The 24,386-nt window shown below is 53.9% G+C and overlaps 1 protein-coding gene and 1 non-coding gene across 2 annotated transcripts in view; one reads left to right on the forward strand and one right to left on the reverse strand.

Annotated features, from left to right (window-relative positions):
• Positions 1–1,379: 1,379 nt before the first annotated feature.
• Positions 1,380–1,452, forward strand: TRNAG-CCC. Its single transcript has one exon. It is a non-coding gene; the product is annotated as a tRNA-Gly (tRNA).
• A 3,440-nt stretch (positions 1,453–4,892) lies between these two features.
• The window catches only part of CAMKK1 (calcium/calmodulin dependent protein kinase kinase 1), a 29,784-nt gene continuing 10,290 nt past the window's right edge, over positions 4,893–24,386 (reverse strand). The window contains exons 5-16 of the mRNA XM_027516574.1: positions 24,171–24,222; positions 23,789–23,922; positions 23,327–23,363; positions 22,474–22,495; positions 21,082–21,170; positions 17,026–17,225; positions 15,125–15,178; positions 14,333–14,406; positions 12,053–12,140; positions 11,707–11,835; positions 9,228–9,331; positions 4,893–6,962 (exon numbers count right to left, since the gene is read on the reverse strand). Of these exons, the coding sequence (XP_027372375.1) occupies positions 6,890–6,962; positions 9,228–9,331; positions 11,707–11,835; positions 12,053–12,140; positions 14,333–14,406; positions 15,125–15,178; positions 17,026–17,225; positions 21,082–21,170; positions 22,474–22,495; positions 23,327–23,363; positions 23,789–23,922; positions 24,171–24,222 (1,056 nt within the window). The 3' untranslated portion in view covers positions 4,893–6,889. The remainder of the gene's footprint in view (positions 6,963–9,227; positions 9,332–11,706; positions 11,836–12,052; positions 12,141–14,332; positions 14,407–15,124; positions 15,179–17,025; positions 17,226–21,081; positions 21,171–22,473; positions 22,496–23,326; positions 23,364–23,788; positions 23,923–24,170; positions 24,223–24,386) is intronic.

The following is a 24,386-nucleotide window of genomic DNA, read 5'->3' on the forward strand; positions in this document are numbered from 1 at the left end:
AAAATCACTGCGGATTGTGACTGCAAGCCACGAAATTAAAAGACGCTTGCTCCTTGGAAGAAAAGCTATGACAAACCTAAACAGGTATTAAAAAGCAGAGACATCACTTTGCCAACAAAGGTCCATCTAGTCAAAGTTATGGTTTTTCCAGTAGTCATGTATAGATGTGAGAGTTGGACTATAAAGAAGGCTAAGTGCCAAAGAAGTGATGCTTTTGAACTGTGGTGCTGAAGAAGACTCTTGAGAGTCCCTTGGACTGCACGGAGATCAAAGCAGTCAATCCTAAAGGAAATCAACCCTGAATATTCATTGGAAGGACTGATGCTGAAGCTGAAATTCCAATACTTTGGCCACCTGATGCGAAGAGCCGACTCATTAGAAAAGACCGTGATGCTGGGAAAGGTTGAAGGCAGGAGGAGAAGGGGACGACAGAGGACAAGATGGTTGGATGGCATCACCGACTCAGTGGACATGAGTTTAAGCAAGCTCCAGGAGATGGTGAAGGACAGGCACGCTGCAGTCCATGGGTTTGCAAAGAGGTGGACACAACTGATCGACTGAACAACAATGATTATATAACCTCTCCCTACTTACCAGGGAAGGGGGCACAGTTCTTGAGGTGCGAGCCTGCTGTGTTCCCCCTTTGCCTGGAAAAGTAACAAAGCTACTCTATTCCTCTCAAAGAAAGAAAGAATAATTATAACAAGACAGAGGTGTTAGCTCCTGTTACAATGGCAATCTTATTGCAATACAAATATATCAGATCAACATCATGCACACCTTAAACCTATACAATGGTATATGCCAATTTTATCTTAATTTCTAAAATAATTTAAAGAATTGTAAATCATCTAGACGCTGAAAGGATTATGCACTGAGTCCAGTTAAAAAAAGAGAAGTGATTGCCAAGCACTGGGGGAGATGGCGATGAGGGGAGGTGGTGGTGGTGAGGGAGGGATAAACAAGTAGAATACAAGGAATTCTTAGGGCAGTGAAACTATTCTGTATTTAACTGTAATGGTGGATGCATGACATACATTTTTCAAAACTCATAGAACGTGCAAATCAAAAAGTGAACCGCACAGTAAACTGTGGACTTTAGCTAATAATAGCGTATTGATATTAGCTCATCTGTTATAACAAATGTACCACATTAAGGCAAGATTACTAGCAGGGGAAATTGGGTCAGGGCGGGGGTGAGAGGGTATATGGGACTCTATACTTTCTACTCAATTTCTCTGTCAACCTCAAACTGTTTCAAAAAATAAAGTCTGTTTGTTAAAACAACAACAAAACCTTGACACCCAGATTACATCCCAGACCAATTAAATCAGAATCTCTAGGGGTGGATGATTTTTTAAAAGCTCCCTAGGAGGGACTTCCTGATGGTCCAGTGGTTAAGACTCTGCACTCCCAATACAGGGGGCCTGGGTTCGATCCCTGGTCAGGGAACTAGAGCTTGTATGTCACAAGGAAGATGCCACGTGCCACAAATGAGACCTGGCACAGCCAAGTAAATATTTAAAATAATTAATTAATTAAAAAAAAAAGCTCCCTAGGAAATTCTAGCCACATTGATAACTGCTGTTTAGGCTGAATTGAGAGTGGGAGAGGGCAAACCACAGCTGGGAGCCCTCTCTCCCTTTTGGGGTGTAGTTTCTCAGGAAGGCAGGTGGAAGTTGGCAAGATTAGCTGAAAGAAGACCAGAGCACCTGGGAGCATGCGGATCCTCTCCCAGGAAAGCTCCTCGCCTCAAGGCTGATCCCCTGGACCTGGGGGAGACTGAGGGTAGAGAAGTTTAACCAGCTGCTTCCCGTGTTTCGGTTCCCTGTGGTTGTGAGATCATTCCTTCAGTGTGGACCTGTGCCTGGGCCAAGGGGGTGGGTCTTGAGACCAAAAGACCAGTGGGTCAACAGGCTGTCAGTGCAGAGAGTATCAGCCAAGAGCATGTGCTATGACTAGGCCAAGCAGTGACCAGCCCTGCTGGGGACGGGGCAGAGTGAACCAGGCAGCGAGAGGGAAGACGGAGCCTGTGCAGAGCGTGTTTGAGTGAGAAGGCAAAGGGGGTTCTTTTTGAATGCCTGGGAGTATAAAGGAGTAGCCTTCAGAGAGCCAACGGAGTAGAAATTGGATAAATGGTTAAGGGGAGACCTGAGCTAGTCAGAAAGCTGAGGAGCAGGAGGTGATGACCAGCAAAGGCCAGAGATATACAGGCCAGGGAAGGAACTTCCTAGGGATCAGGTGGACAGAATGGGATTCCCGAAGTGGGGGATGGGTGGGAGGGAGGCCCTTGGGTGGGAGGGAGGCCCTGTTCTTGTGATTTAGTTGAAAGATGCTTTTTGAATGGTCTTCACCACGGCAGATCAGGGAGTGACACAGTCAGTGGACAAGGCTGCAACCCCTGAGCCCTGTTTCCAGTCTTGTAGCAGATGGACCAGACACCAGACCACATGCCAAGGGTGCCTCTGGGACAGTGGACCAGGGAAGGCTTCCTGGAGGTGACTTGGAGATGGTGGGGGTCTAGGCAGGGAAGGCAAGATGGAAAGGGCAAGGAAGTTGACCACAGAGCTGGCATGGGCTAATGATAAACTGTCAGCTGTCCTGGAGAGTGAGAGGACCCAGACTTTGTTCCCTGGGTCATCCTAGCTGGAAAAATGGATGTGTCTGAGACCCCAGAGGGCAGATCCAGGGGTGTGTGTGTGCAGGAAGGGACAGGGACAGGAAGTGTCATTTAAGCCATGGACACCCAGACCATCAGGAGGCTGATGCAGTGCAGGGAGTGACCAGGGCTTTGTTCTGCAGGTGGGACAGAGGACAGTCTCCTCCCAGCCCCTCCTGGTCTCCTTCTGGGCCCCAGTTGACTCCTAGGGCCCACCACATTGTTCCCTGGCCTCCCTCAGTGGAATCCCAGGGCCCAGGAGGAAGCCCCATAGATGGGTCTGCTTGTTTTCCTGAGGGGAGGTTATGTGGATGTGCCAGTCTGTGTTTAGGGGAGTGATTCTAGAACCTGTGAACTGTTTATATGGGTCCCAGTATGCGTCTGGATGTTCCCTGGGAATACTGGGCCTCTCAGTGGCCCTGACCACCCATCCCTCCTCTCCTTCAGGCTGAGACCATATAGGATGATAGAGGTTGGGGGGAGGAGAGACCAGGCACAGTGCCTATGGAATTCGGAGCCCAAAGACATTCTCTGCAAAAAATCAGGACCTTCCACGGTAAAGCTTGGACTTGCCTCAAGCCTTCAGCTGGGCACCCTGGCCTGGACTCACCTCCACCCTGTGGTTAGGCCTGGGAGTGCAACCCCCATCTCTGATTTTTCCTAGTTCTTCCAGGTGTGCAGAGCTCTTGGTTTTCCTGACAGATGACATGGGAAGACCTGGGTGGCGGTGGGGGCAGGAGACCTGGGCTCTAGCCTGGCTCTTCCCTAACTCACGAGTGTGACTCTGAGCCTCAGTTTCCTGACCTTAGTATGGCACATAGAGTGGCTGTCCTCGTGGCGAAATGACATCGCGGTCCCATTTAGAGCTCCTGGAACACATGACAAACTGGACTGTCAGACCCAGGCAGGAGATTTGGTGACCAGCGCTGGGGATGAACCAGCCTGAGGATTTTTCCCACCGCAGAATAGGCCTTGGAGGGAGGGGCCAACAGCGATGAGCAGAAGCGGGGAGGGGGAATGGCCACATCCGGGAGGAGTGGGTGAGTCTGAGGAGCCATGGGGAGCAAGGAGAGGGGGTAGGTGGGGCATGGGTCAGGAGAGCATACAGGGAGGCCTTCGGGGCTGATGGCAATGGCCTCAAACCCCAGGCTGAGCACTGTAGGGAGCTCGGAAGGGTTCTGAGAGGGGTGGATGTGGTCAGGTGGGTGCCCAAAGATCACTGGCTGCTTGTAAGAAGATGGATTGGAGCACTGACCAAGGCCAGAGACCAGTGAGGAAGTGAGAGATGGTGGGTCCAAAATTGAGGGGCGGGGTAGATCATTTTTAAAAAAAAATACGTATTGGCTGCCCCAGGGTTTAGTTGTGGCATGTGAACTCTTAGTTGTGGCTTGTGGGATCTAGCTCCCTAAGCAGGGATCGAACCCACACCCTCTGCATTAGGAGGGGCAGCCTTGACCCCTGGACTACCAGGGAAGTACCCCAATGATGACTATTCTCATCATGGCTATGGAGAGGCCTTCCACGAGAGGGGAGCTGCTGGGTCCAAAACGCTGGTAAAACTGAAAGTTGCTCAGTCACGTCCTACTCTTTTAGACCCCATGGACCGTAGAATCCATGTAATTCTCCAGGCCAGAATACTGGAGTGGGTAGCCTTTCCCTTCTCCAGGGGATCTTCCCAACCCAGGGATCGAACCCACATCACCTGCATTGCAGATGGATTCTTTACCACCTGAGCTACAAAGGAAGCCAAAAAGCTGGTACCAGTGCCCAAGGCTAAGAGGCACCAGGAGGACACTGGCCCGTGGCACAGGGACTCCTGTGAGTGCCCACCTGGGACTTGAGCCCCATGAGGAGTAGCACTGGCTCCCCAGGAGCAGACTTTGGCCTCCCTGGGCCCCCGTGAAACAGGCAGGATGTCCTTAGGGGCTGCCGATCGGCTCCCAAACACCCTGTTCTTTCCAAGCAGGAGCCATAGGACCCACCAAGGAGACTGAGTCACATCCTGAACTGTAGCCCCTCACTCTTCAAATCAACCCTCTCGGTGCAGCATTGGCGGTATCGTGCTGGGAAGGTAGCTGCCTTCCCAATCACCCCTCCCTCCAGCCCTCCAGCCTCCTCCACACTCAGAGTTCCTCCCCCTGTTTTCCTACTCAGACCCCTGCAGAAAAGGTAGCAAAGCCAGCTGGTGAGAAAGAACACATCCAGATGCAGAAAATGTACATACAAGTCTGTGTTTTTTTTTTAAACTCAAGAAAGGGCTTTTATTGATTTTAACTCACTTCCTGGGAAGTTAATTTTTAAAACACTCTTATGGAGTTTATCCATCCCTTGTGCTACATTCAGAAACAATGATGCCAACCAAAACCCTCAGCAATGGGGTGAATATGGGCCCACCCCAAAGAAGTTGGGTCCACCCCGATGAAGCTGGGTCCACCCCCAATGAAGCTGGGTCCACCCCCAGTGAAGCTGGGCCCACCTCCAATGAAGCTGGGCCCACCCCCAATGAAGCTGGACCCACCCCAATGAAGCTGGGCCCCAGTGAGGCTAAGCCCACTGTGAGCCTGCAAGGTGGTGGTGAGGTGCCCTTGAAACCCCTACCCTCCAGGTCTCAGCACACAGATGCTGAAGGAAAACATGCTGCTCTGTGAATGGCCTCCCATGAACTCCATAAAAGTGTTCTGAAGAACAGTACCAAATCATCGTTTAAGCCCTGGGTTACAATGACTTAGTGCAAAGGAGCAGGGAGAAACATGGACCCAGTGACAACGGGCCGCATTCTGCTCAGAGCCTTAAATAAACATAGAAAGTATATTACAGATGCATCTGCCAGTGCAAGACATGCTGTGTGCAGCAGATGGGCACACACGGGCGCGTGTGCGGAGGAGCGACGTACACCCACAGGCACAGAGAACACGCGGGAGGCACCGTTCCTCCAGCCCCGCCTTCTTTCCTCTCAACAGAGCACTCCTGCCACACGAACCCAGTGCAGGCGACTGAAATCCCTTGTTTGGCTCATGTATTCAGGGCAGGGATCCGAGTCCTGCTTTATTTTCCTTCGGGGGGGTCAGTCTCTTGAGCATTTGGTCAGTCCAAGGCCGAGCCACCAGCCAGGCACTGATCCCAGAGAGAAGTCAGCTCCAGCTCTGAGCAGACAGGATGATGACTGTCGGGGTGAGGCAGTAACAAAAGGCCCACCTCTCTGTGGGCAACTGCCCGAGTGCATACCTCACCAGGGTTAGGCCTCTAGTGCAGCCTCCAACCTGGGCAGTTGGTCCTTTGGGCGCTGGAATGTGAGGGCAGCTTCTGGGGCCAGATGGGGAGGCCGGCTGATGATCTGATTTCTGTGACTTTACCATCTTTAAGCCCACAGGCCTGTGAGCCCAGGGCCCTCGGTCAATGTCAGCCCTGGTGTCTTTCTGCAGCCGCAGCTCTAGGGAGCCACCGCGGGAGAGACAGAGGCGCAGGGAAGAGTGATGCTCTTGGTTCAGGCCTCTCTGCTCAAAGCCTCAACTTGGCCCCTTCTGCGGAGAGGGCTGAAACACGATCCAGGACGGTCAGTCCAATCCACTTGGTGGCCAAGGAATGGTGGGCACGCTGGGGACCACCCACAGCTCATTAGGTGTTCCCAAGCAGGGCTGTGCACCTGCCTCCCCCACCAGATGACAAACAAAAGAAAAAGGAATCTGGATTCTCCGACATTGGCCCCAGCCCCAGCGAGGCCCAGGACTACCCACCAAGGACTCAGAGCCTCCACGCCAGTGTTCTCCGCAGACACGGGCTCCGACAGCGCCCCCCGGAGGTGGGCAGCGTGCGCCCCTCCTCGAGCGTGCGGCCGCTGAGCCACGCCCACCTGGCCTCTGCAGGCTTCCCGCTCGCCTTCCTTGTTTCCTGCCTCCTGCCCCTGGGCCTTGCCAACCGGCCGGGCTGGGTTTCTAAGGCATCACGGGCACCGAGCTTCCCCAAAGGATGAGTCCCGCCAGGGAGAGCCAGGACGAAGAGAAAGGCCTTGTGGGAGCCCTACCCACCCCCTACACCCCAGGTGACACACATTCCGATCCTGTCCCTGGACACGTGCGCGCGGAGGTCATGCAGACGGGGGAGGAGGGCCGGGAGAGGGGCCACAGTCCTTAGCCCCCTGCCGGCAGGGTCGGCTGTTGGCATGAGGGCGGTGGGCCTTTGGAGGCGCGGGATGAGCGTGCTGCCGGGCGGCCCTGGGCGCATGCGGGGGGCTCAGGACGCAGCCTCGTCTTCTTGGACACCGGGCAGCTCTGGGCTTTTGCCTCCTTCGCCAAACCCGTCTTTCCTGTTCAGGGGACACCAGGGGCAGAGGGACCTCAGAGGTCAGAACATGCATGCAGGAGGACACGCTCATATACACTCATAGGCATTTTTATCCACATCTCTCAAATCCCCCAAGCTCAGCTCAGTCTCGCCACCCTGCACTGTGGTCCCTTGCTGGTTCCCCACCCATAGTCTCAGCCCACCACCCTCCATGGCTCCCTATTGCTTGGAAAGGAAGTCTAGACTTCCCACCCTGACTTCTGGAGCCTTGCCAGATCTGACCAGACATGGCCTGGCTCAGGCCCCATGGTCCAGGGTAGGAGGGCTTTGGTTTTGCTTTTTCTTTGTTCACAGGACAGATTCTACCCATCAGTCTTGGGATTCTGTCCCATATTCAGTAGATTCCCATTATCATCCTGATATCACCCCCCCCCCTCCACAACCCCGTGCCAGGGCCTTTAAAAAAAAAGATTAATAAATGGGTTTTGGTATCTTTAAAAAGGATCCATCCCATTTAATTCTACTATAGAGTTATCCTAAAGCATAAAGAACAGAGTCAATCAAGGATAAATGTTGGGACTCTGATGGGGTAAAACCTACTTTTCAAAACTAAACCTGTGACATGTGTGCATGCTAAGCTGTTTCAGTCATGTCCAACTCTGTGACCCTATGCACCATAGCCCACCAGGCTCCTCTGTCCATGGGCTTATCCAGGCAAGAATACTGGAATGGCTTGCCATGTCCTCCAGGGGATCTTCCCAGCCCAGGGATTGAACCTGTGTCTCCTGCAGCTCCTGCATTGCAGGCAGATTCTTTACTAAGCCACTGGGGAAGCCTGTGTCACAGAATTAGAATTTTTATATCTAGGAAATGTTAAGCCCCATCCTTTCACAGTCCAGATGAAGGAACTGACCTGTCTCCCCACTAACGTGTCAATAAAAGAACAATGGCTGCCTTGCTCAGTTGTACCCTTGGCGCTCAGCCCTGTGCCCGTCATTGACCTGGGCTGGATGTGTCCTTAGTCTGTGACTGGCCTGTCCCACCACCAGGGGGCGCTGAGTCATAGGCACTTAGCTAGAGACCAGATGTTCAGGTTTGCCCCTCTGGTCTTAGTTCTGCCTGCTGTCTGGACATAATTAGCAATAGCTTTCTCTTTCACTCTCCAAAGTGGCTCCATTTGGATGGTAGATATATGGTCCCCTACACGAAACCCAGTTCTAGCATTGTGGCCTGCAGATCCCGAGGAGGACAAGGACTCCGTCTCCCAGGCCTGGCCACTTCACAGGGAACAAGCGGTAAGCTCAGGACAGTCAAGGCCTCTCCCAGGCCCCCACCTGCAACCCTCCTTTGTCAAGAGGAGGGCCCGAGGTTGGTACAGGGACCTCCCTGAGGGTGAGAAACCTCTGTCAGGGAGCAGACACCAGCTCGTCCACAATGATGGGACTCAATAGTCTGAAGAGCCCACTTACAAGAAGGTGGCCTTACATGAACAAAACCAACATCTGGGCCCCTGGATGGCACAAGCGAAACTGCCCCTTCCTGAGAGGCCTAGGAACATGGACAGTGGCTGCTGCTCACCTCCCTGGGGAGCACGCCTTCCTGTAGCCTATGAAGGGGCTGCGGGGAGGAGGGGCTGCACCTCCCCACATGCTCTTCAGAGAAGGCGTGCTCCCCAAGGCCCAGGACCCCTCACTGCCTTCTCCCTGTGGGTCTCTGCACAAACTCCAGCAGGGCTCGCTGGCACCCCAAACTGACTTTTATTTCAGTGGAAGAAGGCGGAAGTGCTGAGGACAGGGCTCACGGAGGTTTGGGGAACTGCTTTTTGGCCCTCTCTCAGGAGGTGGTGAATGCACAGGCCTGACTCTCAGGAGGGAGCCTGCAGCCATGGGGGTTCCTTTTTCCTGGCCGTCGTTGTCATCGGCCAGCCTGTCCTTACTTGCTGGATAAGCGTTTACAAAGTGCTGACTGGGCGCACGGCCTCAGCAATGACCAGAGATCGCACAGGCCACTCAGAAAAGCAGCGAACGCTCCCCCAGACCAGGAAGAAGCAGTTCCTGCCTCCAAGACAAGCCAGCCTTCTACAAAGAGCAGACCTGAGGCCTGTCTGGAAACCTCAACTAGGCTGCCAGGGGCTGAGAACGCAGGTGCAGGCGGGGCCCTGCTGTGAGGCCTGGCTGAATCCCCAGGCTCGGGGCTCAGCCTGGTGATGCTCAGAGTGAGGGGATGTGCCGCAGCCCCCACCCCACCCCAGGGAGCGCCCGGCAGGCCTCAGCCCACCAGTACTTACGACAGTAAGCTTCCTGGGGCAGACATGGATCTCTCTTCCCTCCGTGCCTGGGGCTCGAACGGGTTGCCAAAGGAACGCTTTCTCAGCATGGACTTAACCAGGATCTGGGGAGGATGGATCAGCATGAGGAACACAGGCCCCCAGGTTCCCAGACACACAGACAGCCTCCACTCTGACTTCCAGACGGGGAGGCAGCTGGGTGGCCCTGCTGAGGTTCCCTTTCCTGGGACAGGACGAGGAGGAGCATCCCAAGCAGAGGAAAGGGCAAGAGCATGGAGGGAAGGTGGTTGAGGGTGGATTCTGGAAACGGTGAGGAGCCTGGTGCGTGGGGGACACTGAGACCGGTAGCGGACCAGGAAGGATCTGGACCACCAGGCGGAGGGCACAGGGAGTGCAATAAGGAAATGCCTTCTGGCTGCGCAGGAAGGATGGAGTGGAGGAGAGGCTGTCTTGGGCTGCGCAGTGGAGTGGGGGGATGTCGACAGAGGACAGGCCCCTATCCCTGACTCTGTGACTTTGTCCCTCCTCCCGCTATAAGGACAGCTCCATCCCCCCTGCCCACATGCACATAAACTCTCACACGTGTGCATGGCGCCAGGGCTGTCTTCATCTCTTCCTTCCTTCTTTCTATCAATAAGTGTTATATTGAGTGCCTACATATGCCAGACACTATTCTAGGCACAGGGAGCACACTGCGTCAAATATTCTTGCCCTCATGGAGCTTATCGGAGAAGGCAATGGCACCCACTCCAGTACTCTTGCCTGGAGAATCCCAGGGATGGCGGAGCCTGGTGGGCTGCTGTCTATGGGGTTGCGCACAGTCAGACATGACTGACGCGACTTAGCAGCATCAGCAGCATGGAGTTTATATTCTAGTTGCAGAGACAGGCAATAAATAAGACAGATGACTAGAACATATGTTCATTAGTGGTAAGGGCTCAGGTGGAAAAAATAAAACAAGGAAGGGGGATAAGGTATGACAAAGAGGAGGATGGAATTTTTGATAAGGGGGCTGGGAAGGGTCTCGTCTCACAAGATGACTCTGGAATGAAGACCTGGAGGGAGTGAGGAAGCGGCTCTGTGGACACTGGGGCTGGAGTGTCCCAGTCAGAGGGAAAGGATGTTCAAAGGCACTGGGGCAGCAGCTTCCGTGGTGCATGGTTGGAACCAAGAGAATGGAGGGAAGAGAGGAGGTTGGCAGGGAAAGGGGGACAGGCAGGCCATGCAGGGTCTGAGCTGAGAAGTGACATGACCAGGTCACCAGACCACCCTGGCTGCTGAGCTGAGCATTTACTGTAGGGGGACCGGAGCAAGGGTGGAATCAGGGGGACAAGCTGGGAGGCAATTCCACTGGTTCAGGAGAGAGATGATGGTAGCTAAGACCAGGGATGTGGCAGTATGGACCCTATGCTGCTGCTGCTGCTAAGTCGCTTCAGTCATGTCCGACTCCATGTGACCCCATAGACGGCAGCCCACCTGGCTCTGCCGTCACTGGGACTCTCCAGGCAAGAACACTGGAGTGGCTGCCATTTCCTTCTCCAATGCATGAAAGTAAAAAGTGAAAGTGAAGTCGCTCAGTCGTGTCCAACTCTTAGCAACCCCATGGGCTACAGCCTACAAGGCTCCACCATCCCTGGGATTCTCCAGGCAAGAGTACTTGAGTGGGGTGCCATTGCTATAGGAGCTGATAATTCCAGGGATTCCATACAGCCCCGGAGCTCTGTGGAGTTCAGGAACCTTTAGCCTGCTGGCCCTAGCTGGGCCTGGACCCAGTAGGGAGGCATGAAGTGCACAGACCAGACCCCACCCCCGGCACAGGCTCCAGCTCGCTCTCCTGGCATCGTGCTCACCCTGACTCACCATGAAACCTCAGCACAGGGCAGGCCATGACTCTCAGTGTCCCCTGCCCCCGCCACCAAAAAAAAAAAAAAAAACAGATGGCCATCAGGGGCTATGTTAATAACTTCCAACTGTTAAGGTGGAAGATGTCCAGAGGAGGATGAGAACATCTAAAACTTGACAGGAGAGCAGGGGGAGCACACAGGTGGTGTCTGCCTGATGTGCGGGGGCCCCGGGGTCACTTCTCCAAATCAAAGGCATCCGAGGCCTTTCCCCTGTCATGTCCTTGGCACCTAGTCCAGTGCCTGGAAAATAGCAGAAGTTCAATAAACCTTAGGAAGGAAGGAAGGAAATGCTTCTCCAGTTGTGGTGAATGTTGACACTCAGCAAGGGCCAGTATATTTAAATCATTCACTCTCCTCACCACGCCTCCTGGTCTCTCTACCATGAGACTGAATAGCGTGACCTTGTTCCCGTGGGTCTGCAGTGAAACAGTGGCCTTGGGCCCAGCAATGGGGCTGGCCAAGCAGAAAGCCGTCGGTCCCATCATCGGGCCCAGCACAGAGCAAGTCTCAGGTGGTGCCCACGCCCGCTGCCAGGCCCTCCCAGGAGTTGGCGCCTTCTGCCCCCATCCACTTACCACCGTGGTCCAGCTGGGTATGAGCCTGACCGAGTTCTTCACCTCCTCCTCCGTCACCTCCACCATGCTGCAGTGCTCCTCCTCCGAGGGAAGGGGCTCCTCCCCATTCTTGGTCACCCAGGGGTGCAACTGTGGAGGAGAGGATAGGGAGGGTCAGGGCCACCGGTGATAGACACTGGCCAGCAAATGCCAGGACCTGGGCATTGCACCAGCAGTCCCCTTGAGGGCCCAAAGGCCACAAGCCCCAACCCAGCACACACATGCCTCCAGTGTAAGGCTCCCCAAATGGGGAAACCAAGGCCTGCATTCTGCGGCCCAGCCTGGCCCAGCACCTCTGGTTCCCAACCTTGATGTCTGGCACCCCAATTCTCGTTTCAGGGTTCTTGTCTAGCATCTTCAGGATTAAGTCCTTGAGCTCTTTGCTGACCTTTGGCCTAAAAAAGAGGAAGGAAGGAGACGAGGGAGAGACAGCTGATGGTCCTTTCCTTCCCACCTCTCCACCCTACCCTGCTCCAGGCTTCCCTGAATTGACACATGGCTCAGTGGTAAAGAACCCGCCTGCCAATGCAGGAGATGCCAGAGACTCTTAGTGACTCTCTGATCCCTGAGTCAGAAAGATCCCCCGGAGTAAGTCTTTTGGACTCTGTGGGAGAGGGCGAGGGTGGGATGATTTGGGAGAATGGCATTGAAACATGTATAATATCGTATGTGAAACGAACCGCCAGTCCAGGTTTGATGCATGATACAGGATGCTCAGGGCTGGTGCACTGGGATGACCCAGAGGGATGGTATAGGGAGGGAGGTGGGAAGGGGGTTCAGGATGGGGAACACGTGTGCACCCGTGGCGGATTCATGTTGATGTATGGCAAATCCAATACAATATTGTAAAGTAATTAGCCTCCAATTAAAATAAATAAATTTATATTAAAAAAAAAAAGAAATGGCAACCCACTCCAGTATTCCTGGAAGATTCCATGGACAGAGGAGCCTGGCGGGCTACAGTCCATGGGGTCACAAAGAGTCAGACATGACTGAGGACCCACACACAGAGCAGAAACACTGCTGACCCTCAGGTCTCAGAGGGCAGGACAGGAGAGACGCCCCCAAGGCACCAAGGTGGAAGGAGAGAGTTTCAGAACAAGGGTACGGATATCCTTCTCCCCTGAGTACAACGTAAAGCAGTCACCCTCAGGGGGCAGAGGTCACAGACACACAAACAGGCTCCCGTGGGTGTTGGACACCCGCCCGCAGAGGGCAGAGATGATGAGGATAATGTGAGAAGAGTCGCTTTATGAGGCTCCAGGGGGCCTTCAGCCCCACTCACCCCACCCCCATCTTCTCCTTTCGTCCACCAGGGAGGCAGCCAGGAGGATACCCACTGGACAGAGAAGGAAACCAAGGCCCGCATCACCCCACCTCACCCCCAACCCCGACCCCGCACCAAGAGTGCAGGCAGGGCCAAGGCTCGTGGGGAGGGTGCAGGGCTCAGCCCACATCAGCTTCAACCGGCTCTGCCCAGGCTTCAGGCTTCACTGCTACTTAAATTCTTGGCAGAAGGAGCCTACTCTTAGGACTATGACCTTCGCTCCCTCTGCTGGCCTAGATTCCTAATCCCTTTTAAAACTCCTGGGCTGGGGAGGATACAAAGCAGGAGGAAGGACGAGAAGCCCGGCAGTCAGAGGAAAGGGACCAGCCAGTGCTGTGGGGGCGGCAGCTGGGGGGCGGGGAGCCATGTGGTGGGTGAACAGCGGGTGGGACCCGGGGGTCCTTGAATGCCCGGGCCAGGGCGCTCCTGTTCTTGAAGCAGGAGATAGGGTGAGATGTGTTGTGCTTTATAGGGTCACTCTGCCTGACCATGGTGGTTGGACAGGGAGGAGGACTGAACCAGGTAGGAGGTGCCCTTGGCAACCAAGCCAAAAAAATGTAAGCGGTGGACTCACCAAGGCTTGGAGCCAGACAGGAAGTTTTGGGCGAGAGGGGGTAGGAGCACAGAGGACAGCTCCCACGTTGGTTTCTGACCTGCCTGGGGCACTCTGAGCACAAGGCAAAAGGGCCCTAAAATGTAAAGGCTGGGTCCGCAGGCCGGCTGCCGTGGTAACCAGCATCTTGATCAGAACCTTGAATGAGCACAGGGGGGCCTCTCCAAACAGTCCCTTTGGGCTCAGGGACCTCAGTCGCAAAGGAAGGGGGAGGGCGGAAGGAGTGGCTTCAAGTCCGAGGCCCACTGAGCCTCCACTTTTCCATCTGTGAAATGGGGGAGCACACTGGCACCATGAAGTCCCCCCACCCTGTGTGGAGAAGGTGGAAATTCCCCATGGGTGCAGGGTCTATGTGGGCATGATGTCACTGATCTCATGGAGGCCTTCAGTGAAGGAGCAGATGAACATGTAACCTGGGGTCATCCCTGTCCCACTCCTGGATTCAGAGTTCCTGTCTGTACAAGGAGATCTGACTCAGGTATCTGGGACCTTCTGACATCACCCCCTGTCTGCTCCCAGGGAGCAGCACCCCCACCTCCAGGTCTGCAGGCTGGGGCGGGGCCCTGGAAAGACAAAAGCTCTGCTAAGACTCAGACACGCCTCCCTGGGGGTGGGCGGGGCCCATGGTGGACAACTGGACAACTCACTCCTCAGGGAACACGACGGCCTCGTTCTTGATCTTGCGGTGCAGGGCCAGGATGTAATCGTCGATGAACGGGCACTGCAGGGGGAAGAGACAAAGAATGCGGGCCCAGCGCCTCAGCCCACTGGGGGCAGCTCTGGGCTCCTCATGAGATGGGGGTAGGGGGGCCTCATCAGGGCCTGGCCCACAGGAGATGCCCAACAAACGTGGACTGAATGGATGTGTCATGGAGGGACACTGTGTACCCGCCAGCGTAACAGCCACTCGCGGCAAGGCCTGCACTGCCGGGGCCTAAGGTTTGGGAACGTGCTCCCCGAGATTCCGTCCTGTGCCTCAGCACGGTCCCTGGAGTGGGAACACCTCTGGACAGGGATCTCGGCCATGTCAAGGTCGGGGGTCCGGCCTGACTCAGAGCAGGTGTCCAGGACGATTTGTTGAATGAATGAAGGATTGAGTGAATTTGTGAATGAATGAATGGCATCGAAGGATAGAAGGACAGGGAGCGCTCAGGCTGGAGTGGTGTTTAAGACCACCATCTAACCTCTATGGGAAGTCTGCTGACCCAGGACTCCTGAACATGAATCCATCCCCTCAAGGGGACAAGGGGACATGAGAAAAATAGAAACGCCCCTTTTCCTTCCATCATCTCTGAGCTGAGTGGGCTCTTTCAAAGTCACTTTACTTCAGGACGCAAAGGCACAGCCTACATCTATCATGCATCCTGGCTCAGCTCGCCCAATCCATGGTGCCAGGGGTGTGGGCTGGCCCCGGCTCTGCCAGCCCACCCAGCACTCACCTTCCCATAGACGAAGCAGTACAGCGTGACCCCTGTGGCCCACACATCCAAGGCCTAGAAAGAAACAGTTCCCATCAGTCCCCCAAAAGGAACAGACACACCCCTTGCTCACCCAGATCCAGTGGGCCATGGGAGAGGGCAAGCAGGAGACCTCCTTCCCCAGTCATGTATTCACTCAACAAACACTCCCAGGCCCTTGTTCTATGCCGGACCCTGTGCTGAGCACTGGGGACATGTGGATGGCCAGAGCAGGGCCCCTGCCCTCCAGGGTTTCCAAGTCTCCTTGGAATGGGCCCAAACCAGACATGTTTCCAAGAGAACAGTGCAAAACCCACCTCGTCTACAAGGTCACATTTGCAGTACCTATAACACTGATGCACCCCAGAATATTGAATTTATACTTGCTAAACCAGCTCTGGCTTTGAGAAGTCATCCCTCTTGCTGATGATCCACTGGAGAAGCCACCATCCACCTTCTTTCTGACACCAGAACAGCCCCTGGCCCTCAGTCACCTCCACAACCCCTCGGGGCTCCCCTGCACCCTGGATTCGAATGTGGCCTGTCTCTACAAGCTCCCGCTTCTGGAACCCCACTTCCTCTTCTCATATCCACTTTCTCTTATGTGAGTGATCCTCAAATCTCTACCTACACATTCCTGCCACAGATGCCTCATCTGAATCCAATCAGGGAACACTAGGCAAATGCAAACTGATGTCATTCTACAAAATAACAGGCCTGTTCTCTTCGCAAATGCCAAGGCTAAGCCACTCTTCCAGATTAAAGGGCCCCAAAGAGACAGGACAAGTGAATGCAGTAACTGACCCAGGATTGGATCCTGAACCAGAAAACGAAAAGGCATTAAAGGACGCAGGATGGGGGTAACTGACGAAATCTGAGTGAGGTCGTTTAGGTCGCTTAGGTAACAGTCTTTTATTGATCATAAATGTCCTGACTTTCATAACTCTACTGAGGTTATGTAACAGAATGTCCTTGTTCTCAGAAAACATCCCTGGCAGTATTTAGCCATAAAGGGGGGATAATGTCTACAACTTCCACAGTGAAAAGGCAACTGGGATAAAATGACCTATATGGGAATGACTTAATATGTATATATGTATAATTGATTCACTTTGCAGCACACTTGAAACTAACACAACATTGTAAATAAATTCTACTCGAATAAAAATTAATTAAAATAAAAATTTAAAAAAAAAGTCTCTATTTACATCCCTCTCTTGACCTCCATATCAACACACGTGTCCAAACTCCTCAACCATTTCCTCCATGGCAGAACCACGGTGGGGGGCAGCCAGCACTCCACAGGGGACAGCAGGCTGTGTGCCCGGGGACACAGAACACAGCCTCTGCTCAGAAAGCCTTGCCACTGCCTCTGTCACTTAGGACCAAGCCCACACTCCAGACCCTCTAAACTCTGCCCAAATGCCACTGCACCCCTCAGTTCTCTGGTATGTTCTCTGGACCTCACCTCCTGTAAATTCTCTCCGTTCTTTAAGGCCTAGTTCAAATACTGCCATAGCCCAAGAAGTCAGGGGAGCCTCCGACATCCCCCTAGACAAGAGCTTTCCTGTTCTTTCACCATGACCAGAGGGCAGGGAGCTGAGCCATCCAAGCTCTGACTGTTCCACATCCTAGCCCAGAACTCAGCACAGAGCAGCTGATGAGAAATTTCTGCAGGGGGCCATTGTGCCAGAGAAAGAGAGGAGACCCAAGCTGGGGTTCTTGTTTGCCAGGAAAAGGCAAACCTGGGGGAGAGGGCCGTGTTTGGTGCTCACTCCTGAGACACGAGGACCCTGGCTCCCCCAGATTGGACATGGGATGGCATAACATGCTCTCCCACCCCTCCATCTAAACCCCAACCCAGACTGGACCCTGGGGGCCACCTTTCCACTGAAGCTCTGGCCGGAGTCAGAAATGGCCTCAGGGGCCATGAATGCTGGGGTCCCAGCCGTGCTGGACAGCCGAGCGTCGTTCCCCTCGAACTGGTTGCTGACGCCGAAGTCAGCAATCTTCACGTGCCCGTCGTCCCCCAGAAGCAGGTTGGATGGCTTGATGTCCCTGTGGATGATCTTCTGGTAGTGCACTGCAGAGAGAGGCAGCTCGAGCGTCGGCCTGCGGCCCCTTCACCCAAAACTGCCCCCTCGGCCCTCGCCTGGCCCAGGAGGCGGCCTCAAGCTCCAGGAGAGAAGCAGCTGAGACTTCCTGGCCCCTGCACACACTCGTCTCATGAGGACCTTGGAAGAGGATGTCAGGGCCCCCTGCTCAGCTATGCAGTGAAGACACTAACTCAGGCTGTTAGTAACAGAGCCAAGCCTGGACTCTTAGGAATCTTGGGACTCCAAGCCCGGTGCTCTCTCCATGGCAGTCAAGGCCCCTGCCACTGAGTGGACGTCAAAGGAAACTGGGGGAAGAGGGTCTCCATAGGCCCTCCCTGCCCCCCTCCCATGTGAGTGCCATCTGCAGGCTCAAAGCCCATCAGAATCTTTCCATACTTTGGGACTTCCCTGGTGGCCTAGTGGCTAAGACTCCATGTTCCCAATGCAAGGAGCCCAGGTTCGATCCCTGGTCAGGGAACTGGATCCCACATGCCACAACTAAGAGTTCATATGCTGCAACTATAAGGTCCTGCATGCCACACGAAGACTGAAGACGCTGTGTGTCGCAACTAAGACATCGCGCAGCTAAATAAATCAATTAAACAAATAAACCTGCCTCCAGTTCCTTCCCCTACCCAGCCTGTCACAGCTGCCACTGCTTCTTGGACTGAGGGTAGGCTTGTGGGGTATCCTGCAGAGGTATTGCCCTCAGCCCTTGGACTCTGGGCCAATGGGGTTTTGGAGAGGGAGGGCATGCCAGGCTTTGGGACCTCCAGGATGAACATGGCTGGGGTTATGGTCAGCCTTCTCTAGTAGGCTGAGTGCCCACCCTGCTTCCTGGGTCCAGCATTCCTGGGAAGAGACGAGCAGCTCAGACTTAGATGACCAGAGATGTCCCAGTAGAGAAAAGGCACTGACTTCACTCACAGCCATGCACTTATGAGCTCGCCACTCAGCAAATACCTTCCCCTGGACCAACACATCCTGGGATGATGGAGACAAGGGAAGATGGAACAGGAAGGAGGGCAGGGGAGGGGAGAGGAGAAGGAGAAGGTGGCTGGAGGTGGGGGGCAGAAGGAGTGAGGGTCATATAATACTAACAACAGAAGGGCTTCCCTGGTGGCTCAACGGTAAAGAATCTGACTGCCAGTGCAGGAGACACAGGTTCGATTCCTAATCCAGGAAGATCCCACATGCCACAGTGCAACTAAGCCCGTGTGCTGCAACTATCGAGCCTGGTGCTCTAGAGCCTGGGAGCCACAACTACTGAAGCCCACGCACCTGGAGGCCCTCGATCCACAAGAGAAGCCACCACAATGAGAAGCCCGCACATCGCAATTACAGAGCAGCCTCCGCTCACGGCAACCAGAGAAAAGCCCAGGCAGCAACGAAGACCCAGCACAGCCAAAAACAAATATATAAATAAAAATTATTTAAAAAAAATAATAACAACAGAACTCACGACCCTACAGCACTCTCCTCCTATGTGTCAGATGCGCATGAAGCATTTGACACACACCCATTCGAGCATGAGGCTCAGGAGGCTCTGTATTTGACCATGGAAAGTGGACTCAAATTCTAGCCTCTCCCAAATTCTAGCCTCTCCCTTGAATTCTCAGCTCTTTATCCAAATGGACATCCTGCAGACATCTCAATATATATCCCGATATTTCTCAATCACATTTTTGGTTTTTGGCCGTACTATGCAGCATGCAGGATCTTAGTTCCTGGACCAGGGATCAAAGCCACGCCCCCTGCATTGGGAGCATGGAGTCTTAACCACTGGACCACTAGGGAAGTCCCCCAAACACATATTTAATTCAGAACTTGACCTCTCTATCTGCAATCACCATCAAACAAACAACCCTGTTCCCTGTCTAGTCCTTCCCATTTGGTTAATGGCCATAATACCAGTTGCTCAGCCAAAAACCCCTCTTTCCGTCAAATCTCACATCCAGTTCATCAGCAAGTCCTACGAGGTGGACCTCTCAGATATATTCCAGACCCGACTGCTTCTCCTACCTGCATGGCTGCACTCGCCCTGTCTGCGAGAGTCAGGCCTGAGCCTCCCAGAGCACCGGGAGCCTCAACTCCCCCTTCTCAGGCACGGAATCAGAAGATGGGCCTCCAGCACCCACTGTCTCCATTTGTCTGCCTGTCCAGCCCCTGGTGCTGTCCTATCCACTCCAGAAAGCCCTTCATCGACTGTGATTAGCTAGGTCTTGATGAGGCTTTACCCAAGAGTCAGATGGGATCAGCTTGGCTTTTTTTTTTTTTTTGCAGAGAGAGGATGAGAGACAACAGGCCCAGGACAGGAAGTGGGTGGAAGCCAAGCTGGTGTAGGGTTGTGTCTGCCGCAACCACACCAGGCTGAAATGCCCTCCTCTCACACCTCTAGGCCCTTGTAGGGACTTTCTGCAAAGCCCTCTTTCTCTGTGCCTCAGTTTCTCCATATGTACAAAGACAGCATTAACATGAAGGCACTGGAGTGGCTCAAATGAGATAGACATTTGCTGCAGGTCAAACCTCAGCTGGCCCTCACCTGGTCCCCTAGGGAGACAAGATGCTTCTGATAAACCAAGCTGAGGTTTCAGAGGGGGGATGTATCCCACTCCCCAAAACAGGCCAGGACCCTAGGTGTGTGCAGGCTCCCTTCTCCCTATGACCAGAGAGTCACCCGGTCCTGGCCACCCCACCTCCTTCACATCTGCTTCCCACTGCCGCAGCCCTAATCCAGGACTCACCATCTGTCACTTGGGCTGCAAAACCAGCCTCCTCCCTAACCAGTTGGCCACCTCTTGCCCTCCATCCAGCTGCCACACAGCTGCCAGACAGAGCTTTCTAAGACACAAATCCGATCACTCCTCTCCCCTGCTCGAAGCCCTCTGGGTCTCACAAGGCTGACAGGATGAAATCATGAAAGTCCTTTGCAGAGACATTCCCAGCCCTCAAGGTGTGGCCTGGACAGTTGCTTCCATCATCTTTCCCCATCCCTGGCTCCCTGGTTAGACTCAAACAAACTGAACTCTCCCTTCTCAGACAGTACATGCCTACTCCCCTCTATGCTGCTGCCATATGGTACACCCTCCCACCATGCCTCAAACTGGCCAGTGAACTCCTATTCACCCTTCAGAACCCTGCTTATAAGTGGTCTCCTCTAGGAAGCCTCCCTTGGTCCCTTAGTTCTCTGACAGCTCCTGTGCCTCCCCAGCCTTGGCAAGCACTGCTTAGGTTCCTGTCTCTCCCACTAGGCTGTGAGATCCTGGAGATCTCTTCTGGGTCTTTGACATCTACATGCCCCCAACTGGCACTTACTAGGTACCCATAAATGGACAAATGAATGAATAAATGAATTCGAGACAGAGGCTAAGCTAACATCACCTGGAGAGGAGGTGATGCTGAGCCCGGAGGTGATGCTCAACCTGGAGGCTGAGCTCTCCATCACCTTAGGGGGCCTCACAATAAACCCACTCTGCTGCCACCCACCGATTCCATGCCAGGACTGACTCTTCCTCGACCAGCTGGACACAAACTCCTTCTCACAGCTCCTGATGCCCTGTGAGAGGCTAAGCTTGAGATACAGGAAGAACATCCACCTATGCGGTAATAAGCAGGCTCCCAGGAGGACTTGGCGCATGCCCAGTGAAATCTGCCGCTACCCTACCTGTTCAGGACGTTTCGGCCCCACCCACAGGCCCATTGACCCGCCCCCAGCTAAAGATGATTGGCAGATCGACACTGACTGACAGGTACGGCTCAGAGCCGGCTCAGCCTGGGCTCCAACCCTTCTCGTGTCCCCCTCTCGGGTCCCCAGCCCAGGGGGGCAGGCAGCCCCTCACTCACAGTACTCAAGGCCCAGGATGATGTCCCTCAGGTAGAGGCGAGCTTGCTCCTCGGGGAAGGGCTTGTCGCAGGGTACTTCCATGACCGGCCTGTCGGGAGGGCGAGGCGGGGGTGGGGGTGGGGGGGCGGAGCGGGGGAGGAGGCGGAGCGTGGTGGGGCGGCGGGGCGGGGGGGGGGGGGGGGCGTGTTTAGCTGGAATTAGGATGAGCAAAAGCAGATGGCAGGTTCCCCTTCACTGGGCCCTACAAACTCCCTGGGACCTTTCAGGAGCCCTCTAAGCTCGATGGGTCCCTGGAACACAGTAGCTTTTTCTCTCATATAAAGAAAATTTGAAAATACACATAGATGCAAATATCCCTGTTCAATCGTTACAATTTCAAATTATCTTTATCTTACTTCTGATTGGTTCGGTATATCTTCTTCTAAGTACTTAATTATCAACAATCAGACAGTTGCAAAGATTCCATTTACAGCTGTGTTTTTCAAACTATAGGTCCAGGACCAAGAAGGTCATGAACTCAATTTAGTGGGTGGCTACTGCTTTTTCTTTTTTTTCTAATAAAGTCCTATATACTAGAGTATATCACATGTAATAAGGATATATACTGTTTTAGAAAACTTTGGTTTCAATTACAGATATGAATGGCAATGTAAAACTTTATTTCTTACTTGGAACAGAGATCAAAATTGCTGAAAGCCCCTGAGTCTTAAAGGACACATTCCCTGCCTCTTCCCAGAACTGGTCTTTAGAGCCTCCCAGACAGAGAGACAAGTCACAGACTGTATTCAAGACCTTAGTGGTTAAGGAGCCCAGTCCACCCAGCCCTGCACCCACTACTCCATGTCTGCAGCTCTGCACATACCCTGAGAAGGTTAGACAAAGCAGACATGAGTTAGAACCCTAGATTTCATCAGCAACTCGCTGTGTGACTTTGGGCAAGCCATTTACCCTCTCTGAACCTCAGCTTCCCCTCTTGTAAAAGGGAGTGAATGCAGTCCCAGCTACCTCACAAAACGTGTAAAACTGAAAGAACTCTTTTGTGATTTGAATACAGGTGAGACCTGAGTTTCATCTCTATACTTTTCCTTTCTTCTCTCGCTCTGGCATCAAAATTTTCTTCCAGTTCTTCAAAGCCTGGCTGGAAATCCACCCTTCTTCCTGAGGCCTCCCTGACTATTCCAGCCTCACTGACCCCACCAGCCTTCAAAGAATCACCCTCTTGGTCTCTCGTTTCCCACCCATTTCCCCCACCCCACCCCCTGAACCCAGACCACAGCTCCCTAAGGACAGAGCCCGGGCCTCTTTCTTTCACTAGAGTAGCTGACCCTAGGATTAGGGATACGGGGAGGGAAAGGAAGACCTGTCCTGCCTGAACGCGATGGGGAACTCACCCCTTTCTCAGGAGGTCAAACACTGAAAGAAAAGAGAAGAAAAGAAGAGTAGGTAAGTTGCAGCCAGGCTGAAAACACAGCTGATGCCAAGATCTCTGCCCCTTCTGGAGGGTGGGAGAGGGGGCAGGCATCCAGGCATCCAGGGAGAGACAGGAGAGGGGTCCCAGGGTATCAGAGAAGATAAATGGCTGAGAATGGGTCTACTGTGAACTTGCCTCACTGGAACTTTAGGTGCCGAGTGCGGAGCATCATCATGAACCCCTTTAACAGGGGAAACTGAGTCTCAGAGAAGGGGCAGGTATGAGAGGGAGTGGAGGCTAAAGCCTTGGCCTCTAATTCCTAAGCCTGTGTTGCTTCTGGCCCATTCCCTCAAAGCCTCTAAGCCCAACCCTGAATCAAGCACCAGGGACTTAAGTAACAGCATCAGTATTACTATTACTAACAATAATAGCTAATGTGTCTTGCACGTAATAACTCATTTACTTCTCACATCAACCCTATGATGTAGATACCATTACTACCCCCATTTTACAGGTGAGGAAACTGAGGCACAGAGTTATCAGACAGGGCCTGGGAACCCACATCACATGGCCTACTTCTTGCATCTGCCTGATCCACTGTCTCTCCGATCAGTGGCGTGGGGGTTTGGGAATACTAGTTGACTCTAATTGGATATCCTGAGTCTGGCTCAGTAGCGCTGGGGAGAGAATCTGGGGCTTGAGAACATGTCTTTCCTCCGTGTCCCCAGGAGGTCAGTGCATTTCACAAGGCCCATCTGAAGGTCAAGTGTGTCCCTGGGGAGCCTTTGGACCCACCCGGGTAAGCTACTTTGGGGATGAGCTGGGTCACTCACCCAAATAGAGATTGTCCTCAGCTGGGTCATCCAAGACCTGGTGAGAAGGAGCAGACATGGGGGTGGGACTTGGGGAGGCTTGGGGTAGGGGTGCTTGCCAGCCCCAGGACCCACTGTATGCTTTGCAACCACCCCAGATGATGGAGCAGGAACTGTGCCAGCACGAGGCTGATGAGGCCTCAGAAACCACTGGCCCCTGACCCTGGTCCACCACATGGCACCCTGTCCCTCTCCCCTTCTGCCATGGGGCTCACTTCTTGCCTCTGGAACAGCTCGTCTCCCTCCATGAGAACCTGAGGACATTCCAGAGCAGCCTCACCTGACCCCAGAAGCCCCCTGGCCAACCCTATCCCAGTTCTGGCCCTGCCCTTGGCATACCCGCCTTGGCAAAATCCCTGGGTCTATGCCAGGTGCCCCCTGCACCAAGGGCTACTCCATAGGCCTCATCGGCTTGCCACCTACCTCGATCAGCTTGACCACATTCACGTGGTCCAGCTTCTTCAGGATGGCAATCTCTTGGTACACCCGCTCCAGGGGCAGCAGCTGCTTGGCTGGGCCTCCCTGCGCAGCCTGGGACCCTCTGGGGGGAGGCCTACCTGTGACCAGGAACAGGAGTCCAGCCTGTCACAGGAGGCTGGGCCTCATCACAGCCCTGCAACCAGCCTCAAGCAAGAATCTTGCAAGACCTTGGCCTTGGCCTCAACCCACCAAGCACAGTCCCACCACCAGGCCTTTGCTCACTCTCTCCCTGTCCACCCCCAGTCCTAACGAAGCTAGCCTCCGAGGTCTCCTCCTCCGCCCCCAGGCCAGGAGCTCCCATGCACAGGACCAGACAGATACGCACGTGGGAAGCCGTACTGCTTCAGTAACTTCTTCTTGGAAAGAACTTTCATGGCCTGAGGAGGGAGAGGCAGAGATGTCACTTACGTGGAGCCACCAGGAGCTAGAACAGGCTGGTTACATATGAACTGCGGTCCAGAAAGGCTCATGGGCACGTGGCACTGAGCGTGTGGACTGGCTGCAGTTACACTGAGTTAGGAGGTGGCCATGACTGAACCTT

This window comes from Bos indicus x Bos taurus, chromosome 19, assembly GCF_003369695.1.
Source record: "Bos indicus x Bos taurus breed Angus x Brahman F1 hybrid chromosome 19, Bos_hybrid_MaternalHap_v2.0, whole genome shotgun sequence".
Lineage (NCBI taxonomy): Eukaryota > Metazoa > Chordata > Mammalia > Artiodactyla > Bovidae > Bos > Bos indicus x Bos taurus.